This window comes from Bos javanicus, chromosome 7 (assembly GCF_032452875.1).
Source record: "Bos javanicus breed banteng chromosome 7, ARS-OSU_banteng_1.0, whole genome shotgun sequence".
Lineage (NCBI taxonomy): Eukaryota > Metazoa > Chordata > Mammalia > Artiodactyla > Bovidae > Bos > Bos javanicus.
The window spans coordinates 95,726,056-95,750,676 of NC_083874.1; the positions used below are offsets into that span (position 1 = coordinate 95,726,056).

General features: G+C 41.9%; 1 protein-coding gene across 4 annotated transcripts in view; it reads right to left on the minus strand.

The window, feature by feature from the left end:
* ERAP1 (endoplasmic reticulum aminopeptidase 1) overlaps positions 1 to 24,621 on the minus strand; it is a 134,933-nt gene that overhangs the window by 4,491 nt on the left and 105,821 nt on the right. For all 4 annotated transcript variants that reach the window (XM_061424439.1, XM_061424440.1, XM_061424441.1 and 1 more), the window contains 14 exons: positions 22,719 to 22,839; positions 21,886 to 22,040; positions 21,415 to 21,528; positions 16,565 to 16,696; positions 13,021 to 13,152; positions 12,790 to 12,861; positions 11,334 to 11,488; positions 9,025 to 9,104; positions 8,274 to 8,457; positions 6,409 to 6,565; positions 5,563 to 5,747; positions 3,737 to 3,898; positions 3,165 to 3,305; positions 2,536 to 2,617 (listed from right to left, as the gene is read on the minus strand). In XM_061424439.1, the coding sequence (XP_061280423.1) occupies positions 2,536 to 2,617; positions 3,165 to 3,305; positions 3,737 to 3,898; positions 5,563 to 5,747; positions 6,409 to 6,565; positions 8,274 to 8,457; positions 9,025 to 9,104; positions 11,334 to 11,488; positions 12,790 to 12,861; positions 13,021 to 13,152; positions 16,565 to 16,696; positions 21,415 to 21,528; positions 21,886 to 22,040; positions 22,719 to 22,839 (1,872 nt within the window). The remainder of the gene's footprint in view (positions 1 to 2,535; positions 2,618 to 3,164; positions 3,306 to 3,736; positions 3,899 to 5,562; positions 5,748 to 6,408; positions 6,566 to 8,273; positions 8,458 to 9,024; positions 9,105 to 11,333; positions 11,489 to 12,789; positions 12,862 to 13,020; positions 13,153 to 16,564; positions 16,697 to 21,414; positions 21,529 to 21,885; positions 22,041 to 22,718; positions 22,840 to 24,621) is intronic.

The following is a 24,621-nucleotide window of genomic DNA, read 5'->3' on the forward strand; positions in this document are numbered from 1 at the left end:
GTGGTCTGCAGAGGTAATGACACTTGAGCTCGGGCCTCTAAGAATAAAACGAACCTTCCCAGTCTAAAGCTGGGGACAGAGCAAGCCAGGAAGAAGAAGGAAAAAGTGCAGAGGTTTCGAGCTGGGAGAAACACCCAGTGGGGCCCAGGAGTAGAGGGAGGCTGAGTGGCTGATACGGGGAACACAGAAGTGTGCGGGAATGAGCCGGAGAGGTGGGCCGGGGCCAGGTCATCGCGGACTCACCCACACGGGAAGGAGAGGTTTGAGACGTTAAGAGCAACGGGCAAGAGTTCCAAGAAAGGGTCAGTCCGCCATGGGTTGGTTTTCAGGATGGAAAATGGTTTGGTGCTGGCCAAGTGGCAGGAGGAAGGCCAATCAGGAGGTTATCACTGTAGACCCAGGCAAGAGATGAGAAAGGCTTGGCTGCGCTAAGAGCAGCGAGGCGCAGAGAGGATGGACAGCCGGAAGCAGAGCCAACAGGACTCAGGAGGAAGTGGAGGCGAGGGGAAGGAAGGGCTCGGGATGGTGCCTGCATTTAAATGTCAGCACCACACGTCCCATTCTGATAACATGTCAGGCTCTTTCATTTACATGTCCTGACGCAGGGGTTTTGTATCTGATGCTTCCTCTGCACACAACACTCTCCTCCTAAACGTCTCCATTTCCGTCTGCACCTGCTCACACGCCCACTCGTCATCCCACAGAACAGCATCATCCCTTACCCACTCAGTCACTCTCCTTCCCCTGCCTTATTCATCTTCAGGGCATAGAACTACCCGACATAGGCTGATGTGTCCCTGACTGTCTGATTCTCCTGGTAGAATATAAGCTCTGTGAGGACAGGGACTTTGTATATCCTGTTTCATCACTGTAGCCCTGACACCTAAAACCATAACTGCTGGAGAGTAAGAATGAAGTATGTCTTGAATGAATTAATGAGAAAATAAATGAATGATCAATCAATAAATGAAATCTTTTGTTGCTACACATCATCACAGCCCCTGGCTGGTTCTGCAGTCATCACACAGAGTATGTCTGCCGTAGACCTCACTAGAAGGTCAAGCTTGAATTATTGTGTGCAAATTAATTTTACAAGCCTGGGTGAGACTACTGAAAAACTGGAGAAATAAGGGTTGTCATATTTCTTTTTCATTTTTCAAAGCAGTCTCTATCAAGTTAGATCATGGAACTACACAACTGAACCATTCCTAAAAAAGTGAATATTAGGCTCTTGGCTTTTATCTAAATGCAACATTTTTCAAGCCATGTAAAATGTGTTCTACAACTTTACCATAGAGAACAAACACTGTTAGAGGAGAGCCAGGCTTCCCAGGTGGCTCAGTGGGTAAAGAATCTGCCTGCAATGCAGGAGTTGTAGGAGCTGAGGGTTTGATCCCTGGGTTGGGAAGATCCCCTGGAGAACAGCATGACAACCCACTCCAGTATTCTTGCCTGGAGAATCGCACGGACAGAGGAGCCTACAGTCCATAGGGTCGCAAAGAGCTGGACACAACTGAAGTGGCTGAGCACACACACATGCACCACAACAAAATGACCCATTAAGACTGAAGTTTGCTTTTGTGGAAACCTTGCATGTTCCATGGGTCTCTCTTGCCTGACAATAACTCATACTGTTTTCTCATCTTTCCTTGGCTGCTAGGAAGCTGTGATAAATGTAGAGTACAACTGCAATAAATTGTCCTCAGCATAAATCCCTCATAAAATTACCTCTTTCTGAACATTATGCAGCTTTTTGTTAACATTGTTTTATATATAGACCTTACAAGTGGCCTAAAATTCTTTCTGAAAGTAGATAGTACATAAAGTAAGTAATGGGAAACCATGAGCTTGAATAATGGAGAACCTAGTTTCCAGACCGGCCTCTTTCAAAATAACGTAGATGATCACTTCAGTCACTTATTCCTCCAATAATCACTTTTAATATCCTAAACAGGGATTAGCGGAGAAGGCAATGGCACCCCACTCCAGTACTCCTGCCTGGAAAATCCCATGGACAGAGGAGCCTGGTAGGCTGCAGTCCATGGGGTCACGGAGAGTCGGACATGACTGAGCGACTTCACTTTCACTTTTCACTTCCCTGCATTGGAGAAGGAAATGGCAACCCACTCCAGTGTTCTTGCCTGGAGAATCCCAGGGACGGGGGAGCCTGGTGGGCTGCCGTCTATGGGGTCGCACAGAGTCGGACATGACTGAAGCGACTTAGCAGCAGCAAACAGGGATTAGATGTCTAAAGTAATTTTTTTAAGCCCTAAAATTTCCAGTGTCAGAGCTAAGACTTCTATGTATGGGGAGAGGAACAGCTTACAATTATTTGTAACTGATTTTTTGCTAAAATCAAAACCACCATACTGAACAAAACACACATCCAGAAAGAACATGTACTCAGTGACAAAATTCACTTCTAACTCAGCAGGCCCTTCAAGTATTTTGCTGATCCCCTATTTATCAGATAACCTAGTAGCTAACTGTCACTTAGGTTTAAAAAGAAATATTTTTATTTATTTATTTTTTTACCTCTTCGAGCCGTGCTCTTGTTGAGAACTGATCTGTTGTTCCCGTTACCATGTAGGCTATGGAATTTGAGCCAAGTTCAAACCTAGAAATAGAAATTGTCAAAATGTATTATGAAGTATTTGCTCATTCTATATGTACTTTTAAGTGCCTCAACAAATGTTATAGCAATCCACCAAACACTAGTTAGGCATGAAAAAGATACGACATGATCCTTAGCTCCAAGAGGCTAAGATCTAGTTGTAAAAAATAAACACACCAGCCACTGAATAAAAGCTAAAGTACCCAAAAGAAAATGACACAAGTAATAAGTGCTACTTATAAAGGCAGATGCAATGCGCAAGTACTAAATAGAAGACTTGGATTGAACTGTGCAGAAGAAGGCTTCATATAGTTCACAGGGTACAGGAAGAGATTATTCCACGTGGCATGAAAAACTTGACCACCAAGATCCACTAGTTAGCACTGAATTAGAGTTTCATATTTTCTAAGGATATTTTGGGTACCTCTATCTCCTATCTTCAGTCAAAAGAATCCCTTTGGATAACCCCTGATACCTGACAAACTCGGCTAAAACACAGCGAGGTTCAGGAATTTTTCCCAGTCACGGCACAGTTTTTGGCACGACTTACTTTTGCACAAGTTTGTTCCAGTTTTCCCTCAGAAACTGCCAGGCCAACGGATATCCCACTGGGTTTCTGCCAATAGCTCTAAGAATATCTGGAAACTCTTGAGTTTTTATTACATCTCCCTTAAAACTTTGATCTAGTAGCCTAGAATGATTAAGAGACGTGTTAGCAATGAAGAGGCCCTGGAAAAAGTTCTGAACTTTTTAATACAATGATTTGTGAAAGAAAAAAAAGCTGAGAAACTCACTATAGCTACATAATAATAAAAACTAACATTTATATTTACAACACCCCTTCTCATATATTCTCTCCTTTTGCTCACAAGTGGCTAAATAAGGATACCAAGTATATATTTCTAAATGTGTTAAAGATACACAAATACATACTCCTCAAAATATTTTTCCTAACACTCGCTGCTCCCTAATTATTTACCATACACATTAGATGTGCACTCTCCTGCATAAATGTTCCCAGCAGAAAACACGGTTCCTGGCCAAGAGAACGAAAATAGATGCCAGAAGGATCTGCTCTCATTTAGTTCCTCTTGGCTACATGAACATGAATGAATTACTCACCACTGAAGCTTTTCTTTATTTTGGCTGATACAGAGAGCAAATTCAATTTGGTTTTTCTCAGTACTGGACAATGACGACTGGTATTTACTATAAAGAAAATCCCATCCTTCGAGGGTCTGGGCCCCCACGGCAAACACTGCCAAGGTCACATCGTTGGGCAGGCTGTGGAAAAGAACACACCAGGAGAGAGGCTGGAATGAAGGAAGTGTGTTTGCATGCAGGAGACTTACTTATGAAGTGATAAACTGCTCCACAATCAGAGATGTGTGCTTGGAAATATAAATAAAAACAACCTCTTTCCTTCAGTAACATTTTATGAAAGAGGCAAGAAAGAGTAACTGAAATTAGGTTTTAAGTAGCTTTCTCAAAAATACACTGTGAAATGCCACTTCTTTAAATACATCTGTTTCTAACATACTTGAATGATGCCAAGTGACTCAATAGGTAGTCACTTTTCAAGACAAAAGAAAAAAAATTCAAACTAGACTTAAGATGAAGTCTATGAACAAAAGTCAGGAACCCAAAAGGACCACTGTTTGCAGGCACTTCTTTAAATGGAAGTGCGTATGTTGTTAGCTTAGTATTTCCTGCATGGGATTTAAGCCACAAATGTAAAAGGACTTGGTCCCTGCCCCGTATCCCTCTGTGTCCCCTCCCCACCTGTCCGGAGTTTGAGAGGCCTGAAAAAGCTCTGATGAGAGGCACTGCCTCTCTTCCTGTCCAGCACAGCTGTCTCAGTCTAACAAGGTTTTGTATCTTTGTGTGTGTGTGTGCACGTGCACGCACTCAGTCATGTCTGACTTTGCCAGGCTCCTCTGTCCATGGGATTATCCTGGCAAGAATACTGTAACAGGTTGCCACTTTCTACTCCAGGGGATCTTCCCAACCCAGGGATAGAACCTGTGTCCCTTGCGTCTCCTGCACTGGTAGGCAGGTTCTTTACCACTAGAGCCACCTGAGAAGCCACCTTTGTATCCTTGAAGTGAAGTGAAAGTTGCTCAGTTGTGTCCAACTCTTTGCCACCCCATGTCACTCGTGTGAGAGTCGTGTCACACGTTTCCACCTAGTCCATGGAATTCCCCAGGCAAGAATACTGGAGTGGGTAGCCTTCCCTGCTCCAGGGGATCTTCCCAACCCAGGGATCAAACCCAGGTCTCCTGCATTGCAGGCGGATTCTTCACCAGCTGAGCCACCAGGGAAAACCAAGAATACAGGAGTGGGTAGCATATCCCTTCTCCAGCAGATCTTCCCGACCCCAATAGAACTGGGGTCTCCTGCATTGCAGGCAGTCTTTACCGACTGAGCTATCAGGGAAACCCAAAAGAAAGGATTATCTGGGGCCAAGTGAAACTCACTCAGTTGTGTCCGGACTCTTTGTGACCCCATGGACTATACAGTTCATGGAACTCTCCTGGCCAGAATCCTGGAGTGGGTAACCTTTCCCTTAGCTCCAGGGGATCTTCCCAACCCAGGAATCAAACCCCAGTCTCCCACATTGCAGGCAGATTCTTCACCAGCTGAGCCACAAAGGAAGCCCTTTTGTATCCTTAGCTATACAAAACCCCCCAGTAAATATTCTAATCCCATTCTAACTGTTCAGATATTTGACTGTTATGCATAGAAGTTTCCTCTTAGCATTTCTTTGAGCAGACAATTGAGAGGGGCATAGATAAATCTAAAAGAAAAAAATATATATATTTTCCCCAAAGAGCACAAGAGTCTTATCCATACTTGTTTCTTTTTTGCCCCCAACATTGAGTCATAATGATGGAAAACAGAAAAGATACCCCTTACATGAACAAACTAGTTGGTCAAAAAAAACAGACCTGAGGTTTCCACCGGCTTCCTGCCACTGTCTGAAATAGCCTTCTGCCTTCTGCACGCAGGGCTGGTACTTGCGCACGCAGGCGAGGAGGAGCAGCTGACTCCGCAGCATTCGCTCCGAGACGGAGCCCTCATCCGTCCACGTCTGCTTGTCAATAAGGTCCCTCAGCAGCCTGATGAGAAAGGCCTGTGGGAAAGCCACACCGGTCACCAGTCATCTCGTGGTTTTATAGAACTCAGTACACCCTCGGGTGATGGGAATTGCTTCTTAAAGCTTAGGCCAACTCAGATTTTCAAAACCATGCGGTTCGGTTTCTATTTAATTATAAAAGGGGTCAAAAGCAAGAAATGATGAACGATTCGAGTATTTTCCTAACCATCTTATAAACATATACTTAGTCTACTTAAAATCAGGATGGGCTGTCACTTCCAAAACACAGTAAGAGAGATAGTCGAAGTGACGTTTTGAGAGCAAATTATACAACAAGACTTCATGACATTTTACCAAAAGTAACAACTGTGTGCCTCCTGCTTAAGTACCTGAGTCTCAGAAAATCTTAAAAGCAACCATCACAATACAGAAGTAAAATGACAAAAAGAATTAGCCACACAAGGGAATGACAAGCCCCTGAAACTTAAGAAAAGGATCTGACAGTGCCATGCCTGTTTTTAGTGCCAAAATAAAACTGAAATCTTCACAGGTCAACTCAGATATGGAGATAATGGCGATTTTCTTTAAAATATGTCAAGACATGTATAAAATATACACCGTGGTAAGAAATCTTTTCCACACCCACACCAAAGCAAACTGGTTATCTAAAACTATTCAATTTATTCCAGCCTTTTACCTTGAATTGAGTTTCCACTTCATTCATCTCTCTCTTCTCCATTAACTTATACATCGGTATCAGCTCATTCAAACCTTGAAACACTGGCATGATTTCAGTTTCATGCTTCAGGTACAAGGTTAAATCCAAGGCTTTTTCAATTGACAGCTTTCCAATGCTGGTCAAGAGACACCGGGGTTAGCAGTTTGAAAGAAAAATCCAGGAAATCAACTATTTGCTTCAAAAGTTATTTTAACAAGCTTCCAGCAAAATATTCAGTCAGATACAGACAACTCCTTACAGATAATGACCTTTATTCTAATAGCTTTCCTGTCAAACATAACACATGTGGCATTTTGCACTGTGAAGGAACTTTCTCGAATAGCAGAGCTAGGGTTCACCAGCTCTGCTAGTTGTGGTTAAGACACAATGGCAGCAGGTCAGCATCTGTCCCTCTAGGAAACATCGAACCTTGCTGGACTGCCAGTGTGAAACGGGAACTGTGACCAAAGATCCCTCAGGAAGCTTCACCAGAGAGGCTGCCACTCAGTCAGCATATGAGTCCCTGGAGTTAACACATCCTGGTCTCCGTTTCAAACAGAAACTGAATATAAGAACAGAATTTTGGACTCTGGGGGTGAAGGCAAGGGTGGGATGATTTGAGAGAATAGCATTGAAACATGTATATTATCACATGTGAAACAGATCGCCAGTCCAGGTTCGATGCATGATACAGGGTGCTCAGGGCTGGTGCACTGGGATGACCCAGAGGGATGGGATAGGGAGGAGGTGGGAGGGGGGGTTCAGGATGAGGGACACATGTACACCTGTGGCTGACTCATGTCAATGTATGGCAAAACCAATACAATATTGTTAAGTAATTAGCCTCCAATTAACATAAATCAATTAAAAAATTTTTTTACAAATAAAAAAGAAACTGAATATAGATCTAAAAAATTCATCATTATAATGAGAGTTGGTCTTAAAAGCCTCAGTGGTAGGGTACACACTCACATAAGTAAACGCAGTGATTTAAGCAGCGGTGCGCTGCGGAGGGGAATATATTCAGGCAGGCAGAAACGGCTTCATACGCAACCCCCTATCTTTACCCGCCACTGATTTCTGTCACTGGAAGAACTCAACATTTTAGAGCAGAGAGACATGGAGCTGAGAATTACAGTATTCTCTCCCACTTGGGGGATTCCTCTTGGACGTCACTTCTACCTAAAGAGTGAAGAAGTTTGAGTTTTAGGCATGGGGAAGATTTCCTGAAAAGCCAGTGTTATGGGGGAAAAAAAAAAGTGAACATTATCCTCTCCCACTCAAAGGTCATTTGGCTGGACCGTGTCCTGTGAGCTGCATGCCATAAAGATGCTGTGACATCCAGGCATCCAGTTTGGGTAGCGTGGGAGCATGGGGATGGGACAGGGGAACTGCTCTCCTTTAGTCCAAGAGATGTAATGACGACAGCTTGGGTCTGGGCAACCTTAGTCTTCTAAGAAGCCTTCACCCGGCAGGGAGAAACCTGATCTGTTACATACAGCAAGGCCAGGAAAAGCTGCTGGGCTAGGATTTAAGGGCCAGGCAAAGGACTTCTCCGGGATGTCGGTCTCGTGGTTTTCCACACTTCTGCCTTCATCTGATCCAAGTTGTTAATGAAAAAGATTAAAATACAGATTCCTTTCTTTACCTCGGTCCTCAGCAGACACAGATAAGAGGTTAATCCTGAGGCTAAAAGCAACCCTGAATTGTTAGGAGAACTTGGGAGAAAACATCCTTCAATTTCTTATTAGCAATCAATCGTTTTCATCTTTAGAAATCAGAGATTTGAACGATAACAGCAGCTTTCAGGAATAAACCAAGACTGTGAGGGGGGCTTGCATTACCTGACAAGCTGAAATGCATTGTTAATGAGACTGGCCCGATCGTTACTGCTGATTGCCGTGTGTGTTCCTTTTAAAAGGCCAGTCAGAGAGTCCCATCCATCATCCTCATAATGCACAATGTAATAGCCATTCATTCCGACATTAAATTTGATCCATTCCACCTCTTCTGGGAGGATGAGCACATCTAGAGCAAATAAAGTAAATCACAGCTCCGTTTTCTCTCTTGACTGGTAAAAGCTTTTCTGATCAGAGACGACAAGGAACTAAAGGCAGGCTTAATACTCAACAACTTTAACACTGAAATGAGTTTCATATTGAATGCACTGCTTTAAGAAACCAGAAACAGCATCCCAATAGACAAAGCCAATACTAGTTTAAGACATGAATTTTGTGAGATTTATAGACTTATGAGAAGAATGCTGCCATATTTCAGGCCACATGTATGATACAACCCATCAATGTTAAAGTCAGGGGCGATTTTCCCAAGTGTCTCTCCTCCTCAGCATTATATAACTCACCTGTTTTATTCCCTACCTGGCAAGATATTGGCCTTCTTTTTTGCAACTGGACAGTATTTTCAAACCTATATTCTTCACTAGAAATTGAAAGTCAGGGATCTGCTGAAGATGAAGTCTGACCCGATCATTTTTGTTTTAACCAAGATAAATACCCAGGAAAACTGATTATCTAAATCCTATACATTTAAACGGTTCCTTCTTGAAGTACACTAGTTAGGTCTACAACAAATTACCTGTTCTTGTCTTCAGCAAAAAGCGTTGGACTGCGTCTGATTTGCTGGTAATGAATGTCAGTGGGACATGCCACAGGAACCTAAGAAAAGGAAGACAGACAGTTCACTTGCGATTCAATGCAAGCAGTTCCTAAATCACCCACCATGTGCCAGGCACTGGCTTGTTTAAACAAAGAGGGTACCCGAGACAGCTAGAGTTAAGAGCTCAAAACATCCCAGCCCATTTCCAGCTTTGTGGGAGCTGCCAGTTCGGATTCGATTCATTCTTCTTGGACTCCTTGAATAGAGCTAGGAATCTGGGCTCAAGGGAGCCCTGATAGTCTCACAGGGATCTCAGGGGGCGTGACTGTAAAGTCAGACCACCAGAAGTAGGGGAGTTGACAGCCTGTGCCTTCCATATACTCAGAACAGCACAGCATCACTTCCATGGAATTCCTGCCAAGGATGCACAAGCTGAATCTGACTGTGAAAAAATAAAACCAGCAGAAAACGCAAATTAAAGGACAGTCTTTAAAATAGCTATCCTCTACTCTTCAAAAATATCAAGGTCAAGAAAGACAGACTGAGGAGCTGGTTCAGAAATCAAAGAACTAAAGAGATGTGACAAGTAATACAATCTGATCCTATATTAAATCCTGAACCAGGTTTTTTCTTTTGCTATAAAGACATGATTAGGACCACTGAGTAAAGTTGAATAAGGTTGATACATTTGATAATAGTATTATATCAAGTTCATTTCATAATTTTGATAAAGGTTCTGTGATTATATAAATCAATTTTCTTCTTTTTAGAAAATACTACTTATGACAAATAGATGGGGAAATAGTGGAAACAGTAACTGATTTTATTTTCTTGGGCTGCAGACAGTGACTGCAGCCAGGAAATTAAAAGACGCTTGCTCCTTGAAAGAAAAGCTATGACAAACCTAGACAGCATATTACAAAGCAGAGACATCACTTTGCCAACAAAGATCCATGTAGTGAAAGCTATGATTTTTCCAGTAGTCATGTATGGATGTGAGAGTTGAACCATAAACAGGCTGAGTGCTGAAGAATTGATGCTTTTGAACTGTGGTGTTGGAGAAGACTCTTGAGAGTCCCTTGGACAGCAAGGGGATCAAACCAGTCAATCCTAAAGGAAATCAACCCTGAATATTCATTGCAAGGACTGATGCTGAAGCTGAATCTCCAATAATTTGGCCACCTGATGTGAAGAGCTGATTCACTGGAAAATACCCTGATGCTGGGAAAGATTGAAGGCAAAAGGAGAAGGGAGCAGCAGAGGATGAGATGGTTGGATGGCATCACCAACTCAATGGACATGAGTTTAGCAAACTCCAGTAGACAGTGAGAGCCAGAGAAGCCTGGCATTCTGTAGTTTATGAAGTCACAGGGTTGGACACGACTTAACAACTGAACAACACACTGAAGTATTTTAGAGTGAAGAGGAATCATGCCTCCAACTTACTCTCAGTTAAAAATATGTTTGCCATATATACAGAGAAATAAAGATCATATTTTTGGAATTGTTTGATATTTTAGGTTATATATAGACATATAAAATAAATGTGGTGAAGAGTTAACACATATCTGGGCCAAGATTATACGGGAATTCTTTGCTCTCCTTCTAACTTCTCCAGAGGTCTGAAATCATTTCAAAAAAAAAAAATTTTTAACAGTGTCCATCCAGCGACTGAGCGACTTCACTTTCACTTTTCACTTTCATGCATTGGAGAAGGAAATGGCAACCCACTCCAGTGTTCTTGCCTGGAGAATCCCAGGGACGGGGGAGCCTGTGGGCTGCCGTCTATGGGGTCTCACAGAGTTGGACACGACTGAAGCAACGCAGCAGCAGCAGCAGCGTCAGTCAAGTTGCAGTGTCTCATTTCCAGCAATGTCCTCTGTAGTGTTAAGCTGACAAACAGGTTTGGGGATCCAAATCAGACTGGCAAAAAAGAGAATCAAGTCTCTTGCATTTCCCGGAAATCACCTGAATGTTTATGTCCTTGCTCCTACCCTACTGACAGGCATGGTTGTAATTTAGTGACAAATGCTTAGAGCTGACTTCAATCCAGTAACTGAAAATTACCATCATGTCTAACTAGAAACCATGAGAATGTTAAAGTAATTATATATCATCTTTATCCTTTTGAAAAGATGGTGGTGTGTAAGTCAACTTCATAGGGTATTTAGATTTGATTAACGTGTTTTGCAACAAAGGGAAGGGTACTAGTTCAAAAACAAGGGTTCATCCTACCAGGCAGACGTCATTACCGAGGCAACAAATGAGCTTCTCCCTGTGAACCTTACCCAGTTTCTGGGGCATTGGCCACGCCTTTCACATAGTACTCTTGCTTCATATGTACGTTCCTGCCTCTCACGGTGATGGTTATCAGGGGGAAACCCTTCTGCAGCGTCCAGGTGTTCATCATGGTTTTCACATCAAGGCCTTCCTGTCGCCAGTGCTGGTTTATGAGAAAAAGGCAGATACGTGAACTACTCGGACCCACCTCTAAGAAGAGAGCCCAAACTTGAGCTTGCAGAGGCTGCAGCCGGTGAAGCTCTTCTCTGTCCCTTCCTCTGCTCCCAGCCCCAAACCCGCTCCCTTCCCCTGCTGGCTCCAGCCATAGCATATCCATCAGAGCACTAACTATTCGCTTTTCATTCTCTCCCTTTCTTCTGTCTTAAAAACAGGTACCACACCTGGTTCTCCTGGGCAGACCTTGGGTTTGGCATCAGGCACAAAAGCAGACATGTGTATGAAGTCAGGGAGAGAAAGGGCAGAAAGTGGCCAGGTGTGCAACACCTCCATAAGGATGCTGTCTATCCAACAAGCAAGACTCGGGGAAAAGTGCTCCATCGAGAGCCCGTACTTCCCAAGTGATAAAACCGACGTGGCCCCCAACCCAACACCCAGCCATTAATGCAAACGAGCATTTATTCTTTGATACTAAAAAAGCTTTCAAATAATATTTAAGAGCTAATGAAAGGATAAAACATTCCACGGGACACATCTAGAAACTACGGAATAAATCTGTCTCTGAAAGCAAAACAGCCAAGAAAATAAAAATCGAGTGGATATAATTCTGTTGAATCTCCAGGCTCACACTGAGTTACCTGTGAAAATATCCCACAGGCCAGATAAACAGAGACTCAGGCTGCTTTGTGATTCAGGTGTTATGAATTCTTTATAGCTTAGCAGTTAAAGACATGAGTTAGATCTCAATTCAAATCCCCGCTCTGCAATTCACTAATCATATGCCTTTGGATTTCATTTCCCCAGCTGTAAAAATAGGGGTAATAGCATTTGCTCATAGGCTTATTGTGAAGAATAAAGCAGATTATACACGTAAGTGCTTCACACGTGCCTGACACATCGTAAGTGCCTGAGAATGCTCACGCCATCTATGTTTTTTTTTCCCCCCACAAATGAAGGGCTATGGAAACAATCGACACAGCCTGATGGATATAGTCCTCATCTACCACAGAAGCACATCATAAATCTACTGCTTTCCAGAGAGTGAAGCTGAAGAAATTAATATCAGTGAGATAATGTTCCCAAAGATGGCTGGAAAACTTCCTTGTATAGAGAGACTTAAGAAAAACTGTAAAAGGCTGTCACTCTGGTATAGTTTAAATGCAGCCTTATCTACAGAGAGACTGATACGATCCAGGATCTTGGAAAGCTTGGCACAGAGTTATCCTTCAAAGAAGATGGAGTAAAAGAATGGGCTTTGGGGTAACACGTACAGACGTGAAAACTTACCGCGGTTGAAGATGCATGTTCACCTCTAGAACAAAATCCATCCATGCGTTGTGTGTCATCTGTAGGGCAAATCTAAAAACCAAAAATAGACACATCACTCAGTCCTTTGGGAAAAAAAAGAAAAACCACTCGTGATTCTTCTCAGAGGAATGAATGTGGTACAGAACAAAAACAAAATAAGGCAATAGGCCTGCCAACCCCAAACACAGAGACACATGAAAACATACTCACGCTCGCCATACTCTTCCACAGGTCCTCGTTTTTCGTGTTTTTATAGCTATACTTCTGCAGATACTTTACAATGCCACTTTTAAATGCATCGGCACCAAGATAGTCCCTTAGCATATTCAGAATACAAGCTCCCTGAAAAGACCATATAAATAATTGTTAGCTATAGTCGGCCTCCGTCTCATATACTGCCACTATGTTGGAGCCACTCGTTAAGATGCTGTAACATTTTTAGCATCTGATCACTTGTGGAACAAATAGAAAAAGTGGGTTACACCTGGACCGATTGAGGCAGGGGATCAATACGACTCTTCATGCTTTAGTCACCAGGACTGCTATTTTTTGTCAGTATTCAAGCTTCCCCATCATCTGCCAGCTTCCATGATTCACAGGCGAGTGGGAGTCGGTGCAGAATAAACACAGGACTTTGGACCACCACGTGGCCCTCCCACCGCCCCTCTAGGGCAGGAGTGGGGAGAGATGGAATCAAAGTTGAGAACAGGTGAGAAATGGCAGAGCCCGTTGGGCAAGAATTGGCAGCCTTGAGCACAGAAAACTGGTCCGGCAAGAGCAACGTGAGAAAGGGCGAGAGAAGCCCCAGACACTCTGCACTCCTGTAATAAGAGCTCTTCCCCTCCTCGCCCACTCTCCTAAATCACGGGTCACAAACTCGAATACCTCCAGTGGTCAGACAGGTGACAAACGAGCAACAGAAGTCCAAGGAAAAGAAAAATGCTTTCACATTCTTTGTCTCCCCCTGAACTTTTCATACAACTAACCACCAAGAACTTTTCCTCCTTCCTCCTTCCCTCTCGCTCAAAACACCACCCTGAGTTTTCTAGGAAATCATGAGTCCCCCTTCCTAGGAAACCCTTCCTACTTCACTCCCTGGAAAGCCTCAATTCATCTTTAAGACATAACTCAAAATCTCCTTTTCCAAGAGAATGTCTTAGGTCCCCTCAAGGTAGAGACAGTCTCTCTCTCTCTCTGGTTCTACGAAACAGTAGAGTCACTAGATGGGCAGAGCCTGGGTCCCTGAAGGGTCTGCATTGAGTGCATATCCCTGCCAACAGGACGAGGATTTGTGAGGTATAATTTATGGAGGTATAATTGATAGATAACTTCAGCTTCGGGTATATAATACTTGCATATACTGCACAAGCATCACCGCAGTACACCTTGTTAACACCCATCACGACACAGTTACAATTTTTTTTCTTGTGAGGAGGACTTCTAAGATTTCCTCTTAGCAACTTTCAAACACACAATACAATGCTTTTAACTACAGCTCCATGCTGTACATTATATCCCTATGATGTATTTTATAACTGCAAGTTTTTACTTTTTGACATCTTCACCTATTCCCTAAGCCCCTGGCAACCACCAATCTATGAACTCACTCTTCGTGTGTTTTTGCTTTTAGATTTAACCTATAAGTGAGGTAATACCGGATTTGTCTGACTTAATTCATTTAGCATAATGCCCTCAAGATTCATCCATGTGGTTACAAGCGCAAAGCTTTCCTTTTTCTATGGCTGAATAGTCCACCATGGAATGGACACTTAAGGAAACAGCGATCTGGCCTATTGCAAATAAGGCTGCCAGGAACACGGGGTGCATGTCTCTTTTTTAGCTACTTTTTGTTTTCTTTGAATAAATACCTCAAAGTGGAATTGCTGGCTATGATATCTCTATTTTGTAATATCTTGTTTTCTATCCTGTCTTCCATGGTGGCCAGACCCAGTTACATTCCCACCACAGTGCACATGGGTTGCCTTTCTCCACGTCTTCTCAACACTTGCTATTTGTCTTTTTTGAGACTAGCCATTCTAACAGGTGTGGAGTGATGTCTCATTGTGTTTTGACTTGCATTTCCCCAAAGATTAGCGACATTGAGCACTTTAAAATGTACCTATTGGTCATATGTTTGTCATTGGAAAAGTTTCTATTCAGTTCTTTTAAAATCAGATTGTTTTTACTCAGCCATTACAAAGAATGAAATAATGCCATTTGCAGCAATATGGATGGAGCTGGAGATTACATCATACTAACTGAAGTAAACCAGATAGAGCTAGACAAATGTCATGTGATATTGCTTAAACGTGGAATCTAAAGCAAATGATACAAATGAACATACTGATAGACTCACAGAGAACAAACTTACAGTTACCAGGAGGGAAGGGTGGTGGGGAGGGAGAGGTTGGGAGTTTGGGATTGACATGCACACAATGATCTATTTAAAATGCCTTTCCATGAAAAGCATTTAAGTTAAAAAATAAAGTGTAAAAAATAAATAAAAATAAAATCAGATTGTTTTCTTTAGTAATCAAGTTGTATGCATTCTTTATATACTGTGGTCATTAATCCCGTGTCGGACGCCTGGTTTTTCAGATACTCTCCCTGTTCAGTAGGCTGCCTTTCACCCTGTTCTTGTTGTACACGTGGTTTTTAATCTCATGTGATTCCACTTGTTGATTTTTGCCTTTGTTGCTTATGCACTTATGCTTTGGGTGTCACATATAAAAAAAAACAAAAATCACTGCAAAGACACATGTCAAGAAGCTTTTTCTCTCTATTTTCCATTTAGGAGTTTTATGGTTTCTGATCCTAACATTTAAGTCTTTAATCCATTTCAAGTTAGTTTTTGTGAGTCGTATAAGACAGTGGTGCAGTTTTATTCCTTTGCAAATGGTGTCAGAAGAACTAAATGATATTTATTTAAGAGACTCCATTTACCATTGTATATCCTTGGATCCTTTTTCATAAGCTAACCTTATATTCATGAGTTGATTTCTGGGCTCTACTCTATTCCATTGATCTACGTGTGTGTTTATATGTCTGTATTATGTCTGCTTTTATCTACTCTGCACTATTGATGGAAACATGCAAACATGAAATACTTTTCCCTTTGTTACACATACAGCAGCAAAGCTTTATGATAAATGGCACATTCTCTGCCTCGGTGAGGATAATGGAAATGGTTGGAATGGAAGGGAAAGTTGAAAAGCAGAATCCTGATCTCGTAACGGAGCAATGACTTAGCTCCAGTCCACATTGCTGAGGGAAACAGAAGCCTGGTATGACCAGAATTCTATCCCCTTCAAAGAGAAGCCAGTAATATGGATTTTTACATAAAATCTCCCAACTATTATATGCAACAATTTCCAGTTCTTTTATTAAACACATTTTGCATGACAACTGTTTCCGAAGGCACCCAGAGCTACGAAAGGGCAGGCGTTTTTGCCTGATACAAAGCTAAAGCTCAATCAAGACCTATTTGTTGAAGGATAAATAAAAAGTTTCTGTAGACTGCGAATATTCACTTACGACAGTAAATGAAGAACTGACAACAGTATCGCCTTTAGGGTTTTAAGCCAACTTGAAGTTAGGCCTTAACAAAGTTGACTCTGGTCAGCCTGAGTGAGAAGAGAAAGCCTTCAGTCCAGGTCGGTCCTTATGAAGGGAAAGTCCCCCCACAGCCCTAGCTACAGCCTCTCCACTCCAGTAAGTTTGGTGTGCAAACTGTATCCTTAGAATACATTTTTACCTTGTCATAAGAAACTTCATCAAACATCTCCCGAATCTGAGCAGGGTTCTCCACGGGTGTGGACACGGGGTGTGAGGAGTTTAATGCATCCACCTCCATTGCGTTGAAACACTTACCAAAGAAATAATCTTCCTATTAAGATCGAAAGACAACATCACCAATGATTCACATTTAGATCAAAAACTATGAAATAAGGCTGGCTGCATGTGGGATAACAGGTTTACACTCCAAATTTCTGATGTGACCTATTATATATTTATTATATATTTACAGAATTTACAAAATTAAATAGAATTATCTTCTAAGAAACAGACAGGAAACAGTGATTTTTAGATCAATATTGAAAATTTGTTTATCACCTTAGAATAAAGAACATTCCTATAAAAATAAAAACATTAATGCCTATAGCCCAATAGTACCCAAATATGAAACTAAAATATATAATGATTTCAGTATCTCCAGTCTTCATCTATACTATTTTTTTTTGTAAATTAATTAATTTATTTTAGTTGGAGGCTAATTACTTTACAATATTGTAGTGGTTTTAAAGCAAAGAAATTTAGCTTTAACCATGTAGTGAAAGAAAAAGCAATGAAGAACAAATTCCAACTATAATCTGATTAGGGCATATTACACAACAAAACAATAAGCATACATGATCACTTTTATTATTAAAGACTGTGGGCGCAGGAGGGCCTAGAGGAGCTATCCCACACTGAAGGTCAGGAAGGGCGGCGGTGAGGAGATACCCCTCGTCCAAGGTAAGGAGCAATGGCTGCGCTTTGCTGGAGCAGCCGTGAAGAGATACCCCACACCCAAGGTAAGACAAACCCAAGTAAGACGGTAGGTGTTGCAAGAGGGCATCAAAGGGCAGACACACTGAAACCATACTCACAGAAAACTAGTCAATCTAATCACACTAGGACCACAGCCTTGTCTAACTCAATGAAACTAAGCCATGCCTGTGGAGCAACCCAAGACGGGCGGGTCATGTTGGAGAGATTTGACAGAATGTGGTCCACTGGAGAAGGGAATGGCAAACCACTTCAGCATTCTTGCCTTGAGAACCCCATGAACAGTATGAAAAGGCAAAATGATAGGATACTGAAAGAGAAACTCCCCAGGTCAGTAGGTGCCCAATATGCTACTGGAGATCAGTGGAGAAATAACTCCAGAAAGAATGAAGGGATGGACCCAAAGCAGAAACAATACCCAGCTGTGGATGTGACTGGTGATAGAAGCAAGGTCCGATGCTGTAAAGAGCAATATTGCATAGGAACCTGGAATGTCAGGTCCATGAATCAAGGCAAATTGGAAGTGGTCAAACAAAGGATGGCAAGAGTGAATGTCGACATTCTAGGAATCAGCGAACTGAAATGGACTGGAATGGGTGAATTTAACTCAGATGACCATTATATCTACTACTGCGGGCAGGAATCCCTCAGAAGAAATGGAGTGGCCATCATGGTCAACAAAAGAGTCCGAAATGCAGTACTTGGATGCAATCTCAAAAACGACACAATGATCTCTGTTCGTTTCCAAGGCAAACCATTCAATATCACAGTAATCCAAGTCTATGCCCCAACCAGTAACGCTGAAGAAGCTGAAATAGAACAGTTCTATGAAGACCTACAAGACCTTTTAGAACTAACACCCAAAAAAGATGTCCTTTTCATTATAGGGGACTGGAATGCAAAAGTAGGAAGTCAAGAAACACCTGGAGTAACAGGCAAATTTGGCCTTGGAATACGGAATGAAGCAGGGCAAAGACTCATAGAGTTTTGCCAAGAAAATGCACTGGTCATAACAAACACCCTCTTCCAACAACACAAGAGAAGACTCTATACATGGACATCACCAGATGGTCAACACTGAAATCAGATTGATTATATTCTTTGCAGCCAAAGATGGAGAAGCTCTATACAGTCAGCGAAAACAAGACCAGGAGCTGACTGTGGCTCAGACCATGAATTCCTTATTGCCAAATTCAGACTTAAATTGAAGAAAGTAGGGAAAACCACTAGACCATTCAGGTATGACCTAAATCGGATCCCTTATGATTATACAGTAGAAGTGAGAAATAGATTTAAGGGCCTAGATCTGATAGATAGAGTGCCTGATGAACTATGGAATGAGGTACGTGACATTGTCCAGGAGACAGGGATCAAGACCATTCCCATAGAAAGGAAATGCAAAAAAGCAAAATGGCTGCCTGGGGAGGCCTTACAAATAGCTGTGAAAAGAAGAGAAGCGAAAAGCAAAGGAGAAAAGGAAAGATATAAGCATGCAGAGTTCCAAAGAATAGCAAGAAGAGATAAGAAAGCCTTCTTCAGCGATCAATGCAAAGAAATAGAGGAAAACAACAGAATGGGAAAGACTAGGGATCTCCTCAAGAAAATCAGAGATACCAAAGGAATATTTCATGCAAAGATGAGCTCGATAAAGGACAGAAATGGTATAGACCTAACAGAAGCAGAAGATATTAAGAAGGGATGGCAAGAATACACAGAAGAACTGTACATAAAAGATCTTCATGACCCAGATAATCACAATGGTGTGATCACTGACCTAGAGCCAGACATCCTGGAATGTGAAGTCAAGTGGGCCTTAGAAAGCATCACTATGAACAAAGCTAGCGGAAGTGATGGAATTCCAGTTGAGCTATTCCAAATCCTGAAAGATGATGCTGTGAAAGTGCTGCACTCAATATGCCAGCAAATTTGGAAAACTCAGCAGTGGTCACAGGACTGGAAAAGGTCAGTTTTCATTCCAATCCCAAAGAAAGGCAATGCCAAAGAATGCTCAAACTACTGCACAATTGCACTCATCTCACACGCTAGTAAAGTAATGCTCAAAATTCTCCAAGCCAGGCTTCAGCAATATGTGAACCGTGAACTTCCTGATGTTCAAGCTGGTTTTAGAAAAGGCAGAGGAACCAGAGATGAAATTGCCAACATCCACTGGATCATGGAAAAAGCAACAGAGTTCCAGAAAAACATCTATTCCTGCTTTATTGACTATGCCAAAGCCTTTGACTGTGTGGATCACAATAAACTGTGGAAAATTCTGAAAGAGATGGGAATACCAGACCACCTGACCTGCCTCTTGAGAAATCTGTGTGCAGGTCAGGAAGCAACAGTTAGAACTGGACATGGAACAACAGACTGGTTCCAAATAGGAAAAGGAGTTCGTCAAGGCTGTATATTGTCACCCTGTTTATTTAACTTCTATGCAGAGTACATCATGAGAAACGCTGGGCTGGAAGAAGCACAAGCTGGAATCAAGATTGCCAGGAGAAATCTCAATAACCTCAGATATGCAGATGACACCACCCTTATGGCAGAAAGTGAAGAGGAACTAAAGAGCCTCTTGATGAAAGTGAAAGTGGAGAGTGAAAAAGTTGGCTTAAAGCTCAACATTCAGAAAACGAAGATCATGGCATCCAGTGCCACCGCTTCATGGGAAATAGATGGGGAAACAGTGGAAACAGTGTCAGACTTTATTTTTCTGGGCTCCAAAATCACTACAGATGGTGACTGCAGCCATGAAATTAAAAGACGCTTACTCCTTGGAAGGAAAGTTATGACCAACCTAGATAGCATATTCAAAAGCAGAGACATTACTTTGCCAACAAAGGTTTGTCTAGTCAAGGCTATGGTTTTTCCTGTGGTCATGTATGGATGTGAGAGCTGGACTGTGAAGAAGGCTGAGCGCCGAAAAATTGATGCTTTTGAACTGTGGTGTTGGAGAAGACTCTTGAGAGTCCCTTGGACTGCAAGGAGATCCAACCAGTCCATTCTGAAATAGATCAGCCCTGGGATTTCTTTGGAAGGAATGATGCTAAAGCTGAAACTCCAGTACTTTGGCCACCTCATGCGAAGAGTTGACTCATTGGAAAAGACTCTGATGCTGGGAGGGATTAGGGGCAGGAGGAGAAGGGGACGACAGAGGATGAGATGGCTGGATGGCATCCCTGACTCGATGGACGTGAGTCTGAGTGAACTCCGGGAGTTGGTGATGGACAGGGAGGCCTGGCGTGCTTCAATTCATGGGGTCGCAAAGAGTTGGACACGACTGAGCGACTGATCTGATCTGATACTGTAATCAACCCACTCCAGTATTGTTGCTTGGAAAATCCCATGGATGGAGGAGCCTGGTAGGCTACAGTCCATGGGGTGGAAAGAGTCAGACACAACTGAGCGACTCCACTTTTACTTTCTTTTCACATATGTTATGTATATAGGAAAATGAAAATGGGAATATGAATATGTACAAATGAAAATTAAAGTATGGTAAAGGATTGTTTTTACATAGTTTCTTTCTAATTATACTGCATTTGATTTTCACAAGTTAACCACATGACTTTTGAAATTATCATGTAGAGTTTCCAAACCAGTAAGTTTGTGACCCATGAGTCTAGGTTCTTATACAATCAAATGTACAATTATCTTAAAACTCATTTGATTTGGCAAGTAGGACCCTATTGAAATAGCATCAATCTGTACCTAGTACTTCTCCAGTGAGCAGCCTGAAGGAGGAAAGCGATACAGAACAGACAAGTTGTCATTATTTGTTTCTTTTTCACTCAAGGAGGACAATTTAGTACTAACTTCATAACTCATAGATTTGGAAATAAGCAACTGAGCATGGAAATAAGTCTTTGTGAAATATCTTTAAAGTACACTAGCATTTTGGAAACCTGTTCCATATTTAAACTCCCAGGGAGGTTATCAATCTTTCTATAAATTCCATAATCAAGCATTGGTAAATATAATATTTTCCAGCAACAGATTAACCTAAAATGTAAAAAAAAAAAAAAAAAAAAAAGAAAGTAAGTAAATACAACTTACAACTTTCAGTTCTGGATGAGTCACACTGACTGACACGAACTCCATAAACTTGGCAAATCCCTCATTTAGCCAAAGATCATTCCACCATTCCATAGTGACGAGGTTCCCAAACCACTAAAGGAAAATATTACTCAGTTTATCCACAGATTTCTATGGCAACTGGATTATCTACACGGCCATAAACGTCAAACATTCAAAAGGAAATATATTCTATATGTATAATGTCAGTATATGAATGTTAACATATTTATAAAGCTAATATTTTTTTCAAAGTAAAAAGAAAAACTTTTCAATATGTATTTTAAAACATGGTACCTAATGTTTTAAAGACATAAATTTTCCTCTGGGAGAAAAACACAAAGTAAAAATGAATCCATAGAATTCATGTATCAATATAAATAGCCTATGTCCCAGAAGAGCAATAAAACCATGGTTTATACTTTTTTGAAAAGTGTGACTGAGCTCATTTACCTGGTGGGCGAGTTCATGAGACACAGTCATTGTGATGCCGAGCTTACTTGAGGCGGAAGACTTCTCAGCATCAAACAGTAGAGAAGATTCCCTGTATGTCGTCAGTCCCCAGTTTTCCATTGCACCAGACTGGAAGTCAGGAATCGCAGCAAGATCTTGGGAAGGAAACAAAAAACATCTTATCGGTCTTAACCTACACATGGCCCAAACACACTAACTCTCAGAATGGATGGATGCAGGGATCAAAGAGAAACTAATCTTGGGTTCTGGATGAAGAACCTTTCACAATGAAGTCAAAGGGCTCGGTGGCTCACTCAGACTTACTTTGCTGCTGCACGATAAAGTCACTCCTGGCTTTCAGACCTCCTGACTCCATTTCTAATTCTCTGACAAGGTGTTTGGGGACTGGACAATCTTAAAAATTGTCTCAATAATCCACTCTAGCTGGGATGCCCAAGACTCCCACACACTACAAACTCAAACACATAATAGTTTTAAGGGCTCATGTAAGAAAGAAAATGCAGATTTTCTTATGCTCTATCAAGGAACTCATTGAAAAAATTTATTGAGTACTCTATGTTCTTACCAAATGCATGCCAATCATGGAAAAAAATGCAGCCTCTGTCCTTTGCTATCTGCCCACTAACAGAGTCATGTTTGTCTTTAAAATCAGAAGGCAAAAGTTTCCCCATGCTACATGCCTCAAAAACCTGCTGGGGTCTTAATGACTTGAGAGGCTGCTGAGCTGATGGGGGAAGATGCCAGTTAGGAAGATATAATCTACTGTGGGGGTCATTAAATGCCAGTTTGAAACACCTGTGCAAGATCCATACCTTGTTTGGGTAACGGATACGGGATGCTGAAATAATCCTCATAAAATTCTAGAAGAGTCACCGCGGCATCCAGTGCATAATCTGCCTGATTTATCTTGTCTGGAACAGCATATACGGAAACCTGGAGAGGAAGACACAAGGGAGTGATCCAGATGCCATCGTCGCTTTTCTAGAAGCCTGACATTAACAGCTTCCTAGTGTGGGACATGGTTGCCAGTATTAAAGATGACAATGGCAGGCTGCTATTTCTTATATTAATGCTGATTGTTCTCGATCAATTCCCCTACTGAAAACAACAGACAGATGATGAGTAACAAATATAAAAATGTCTTCCTAAATATTTACATGAGATAGTGAAAAGGTAAAGACAACTTAGTGTCCCAAACTCAAATGACCGCAGGACCCTCGGAAGTCAGCAGAGGGTCACTGCAGCCAGCTTTTGCCCTGAAGACACTAGACCACTACAGATGGACTTGAGCTGAGGTCTTCATGGCACTGGAGAACTCAACAGGGAAAGGAGACAAAATCCAGAACCTGCTCAAGGTGGGTAGGAGATGTCCCCTGCTAGACCCCAAAGGACCAAGCCCTTACTGGAAGTCTAAACTAGAAAGAATCCCCAAATTCCTCCAGGAGACTGCAAGGGGGGAAAAAAAGCCTTATTCAAACCCTGGTGATGTATGAGGAATAGTGAGAGACTCTCCTCAGAGAATTTATGGCTAAAAGCTAAACTTCATGCCGTCTAACAGCTGAACTCACAATAAACCTAGGTGGTCCAAAAACCTGAAGCCAATAATTTAAAGTGATTCCCAAGGCTGCAAAGTCTCCAGGTCACTTGACAGGAGCGAAATACAAATTCTCTCTGGAAAAATTCACCTTCAAGTCAGGTAAGAAAAGCTCATAGACACGATTCACAGTACCTAGCATGAAGGAACAAGACACCGTGAACAAGAGCCAGCAGAAACAGCAAATCACAGAACCAGCCACACTAAGACTTCATATATGACAACTTCTAGACACGATATAAAGTGTGAGTTTAATGCGTTAAAGAAAATGACTCAAACTATTGGCACACAAAAGGGGGTCTGGGGACCTAACCCCAATGTAGATATATGTGGGAGGGGGCGGTTCCCTCACATCTCCAAGCAACATTCCAACACCAGTTGGGTATCTTAGAATTCAATTCCATGCTGACACTCCTGGCGTGAGAGCATCATTCTACAGGATTCAGTCTTACAAGCCTGCTCCCTAACCCGATTTCAGATGTCAATCAAAAGTGCAAGTTACCACCCGTGCTTCTGACTTAGCAGCTGTTGGCTGGAGGTTCCCAACCCCCTTCTTGAGTTTAATTTGCTAGAGCAGCTCACAGAACTCAAGAGTAACATTTTACTCGACAAGATTCCCAGTCCATTATAAACAAACGTAACTCAGGAATGAACAGCCACACGCGAGAGGTGCCTTAGAACAAGGTTTGGAAAAAGGCACTGTAACGACCACGTCCTCTCCTACCAAACCCCCTTCCCTATACCTCCACTGGTTCACCAACCCAGAAGCTCACAGGAGCCACCCTTTGAGTTTTTATGGAGTTTTCACAGGCATAAATGATTGACCTTTGGTGACGAAACTCAGTCTCCAGTCCCAACTCTCCCATCACATGGTTGGCTCCCAGTCAACCAGCCTTAGTTAGGTTACCTAGGAAATTTTTATTAACATAACAAGAGATAATACTTATGGTTCTCAACACATAGGACATTCTAAGAGTTTTAGTAGCTCTGAGCCTTCATCAAGGATGAAGACCAAATACATATTTCTTATTATGAATTACAATATCACAGTATGAAAGACACATAAAAATAACCATTCAAAAAGGATTCACTGAAGTGGGCAAATCAGTGAGTGGGTGTTT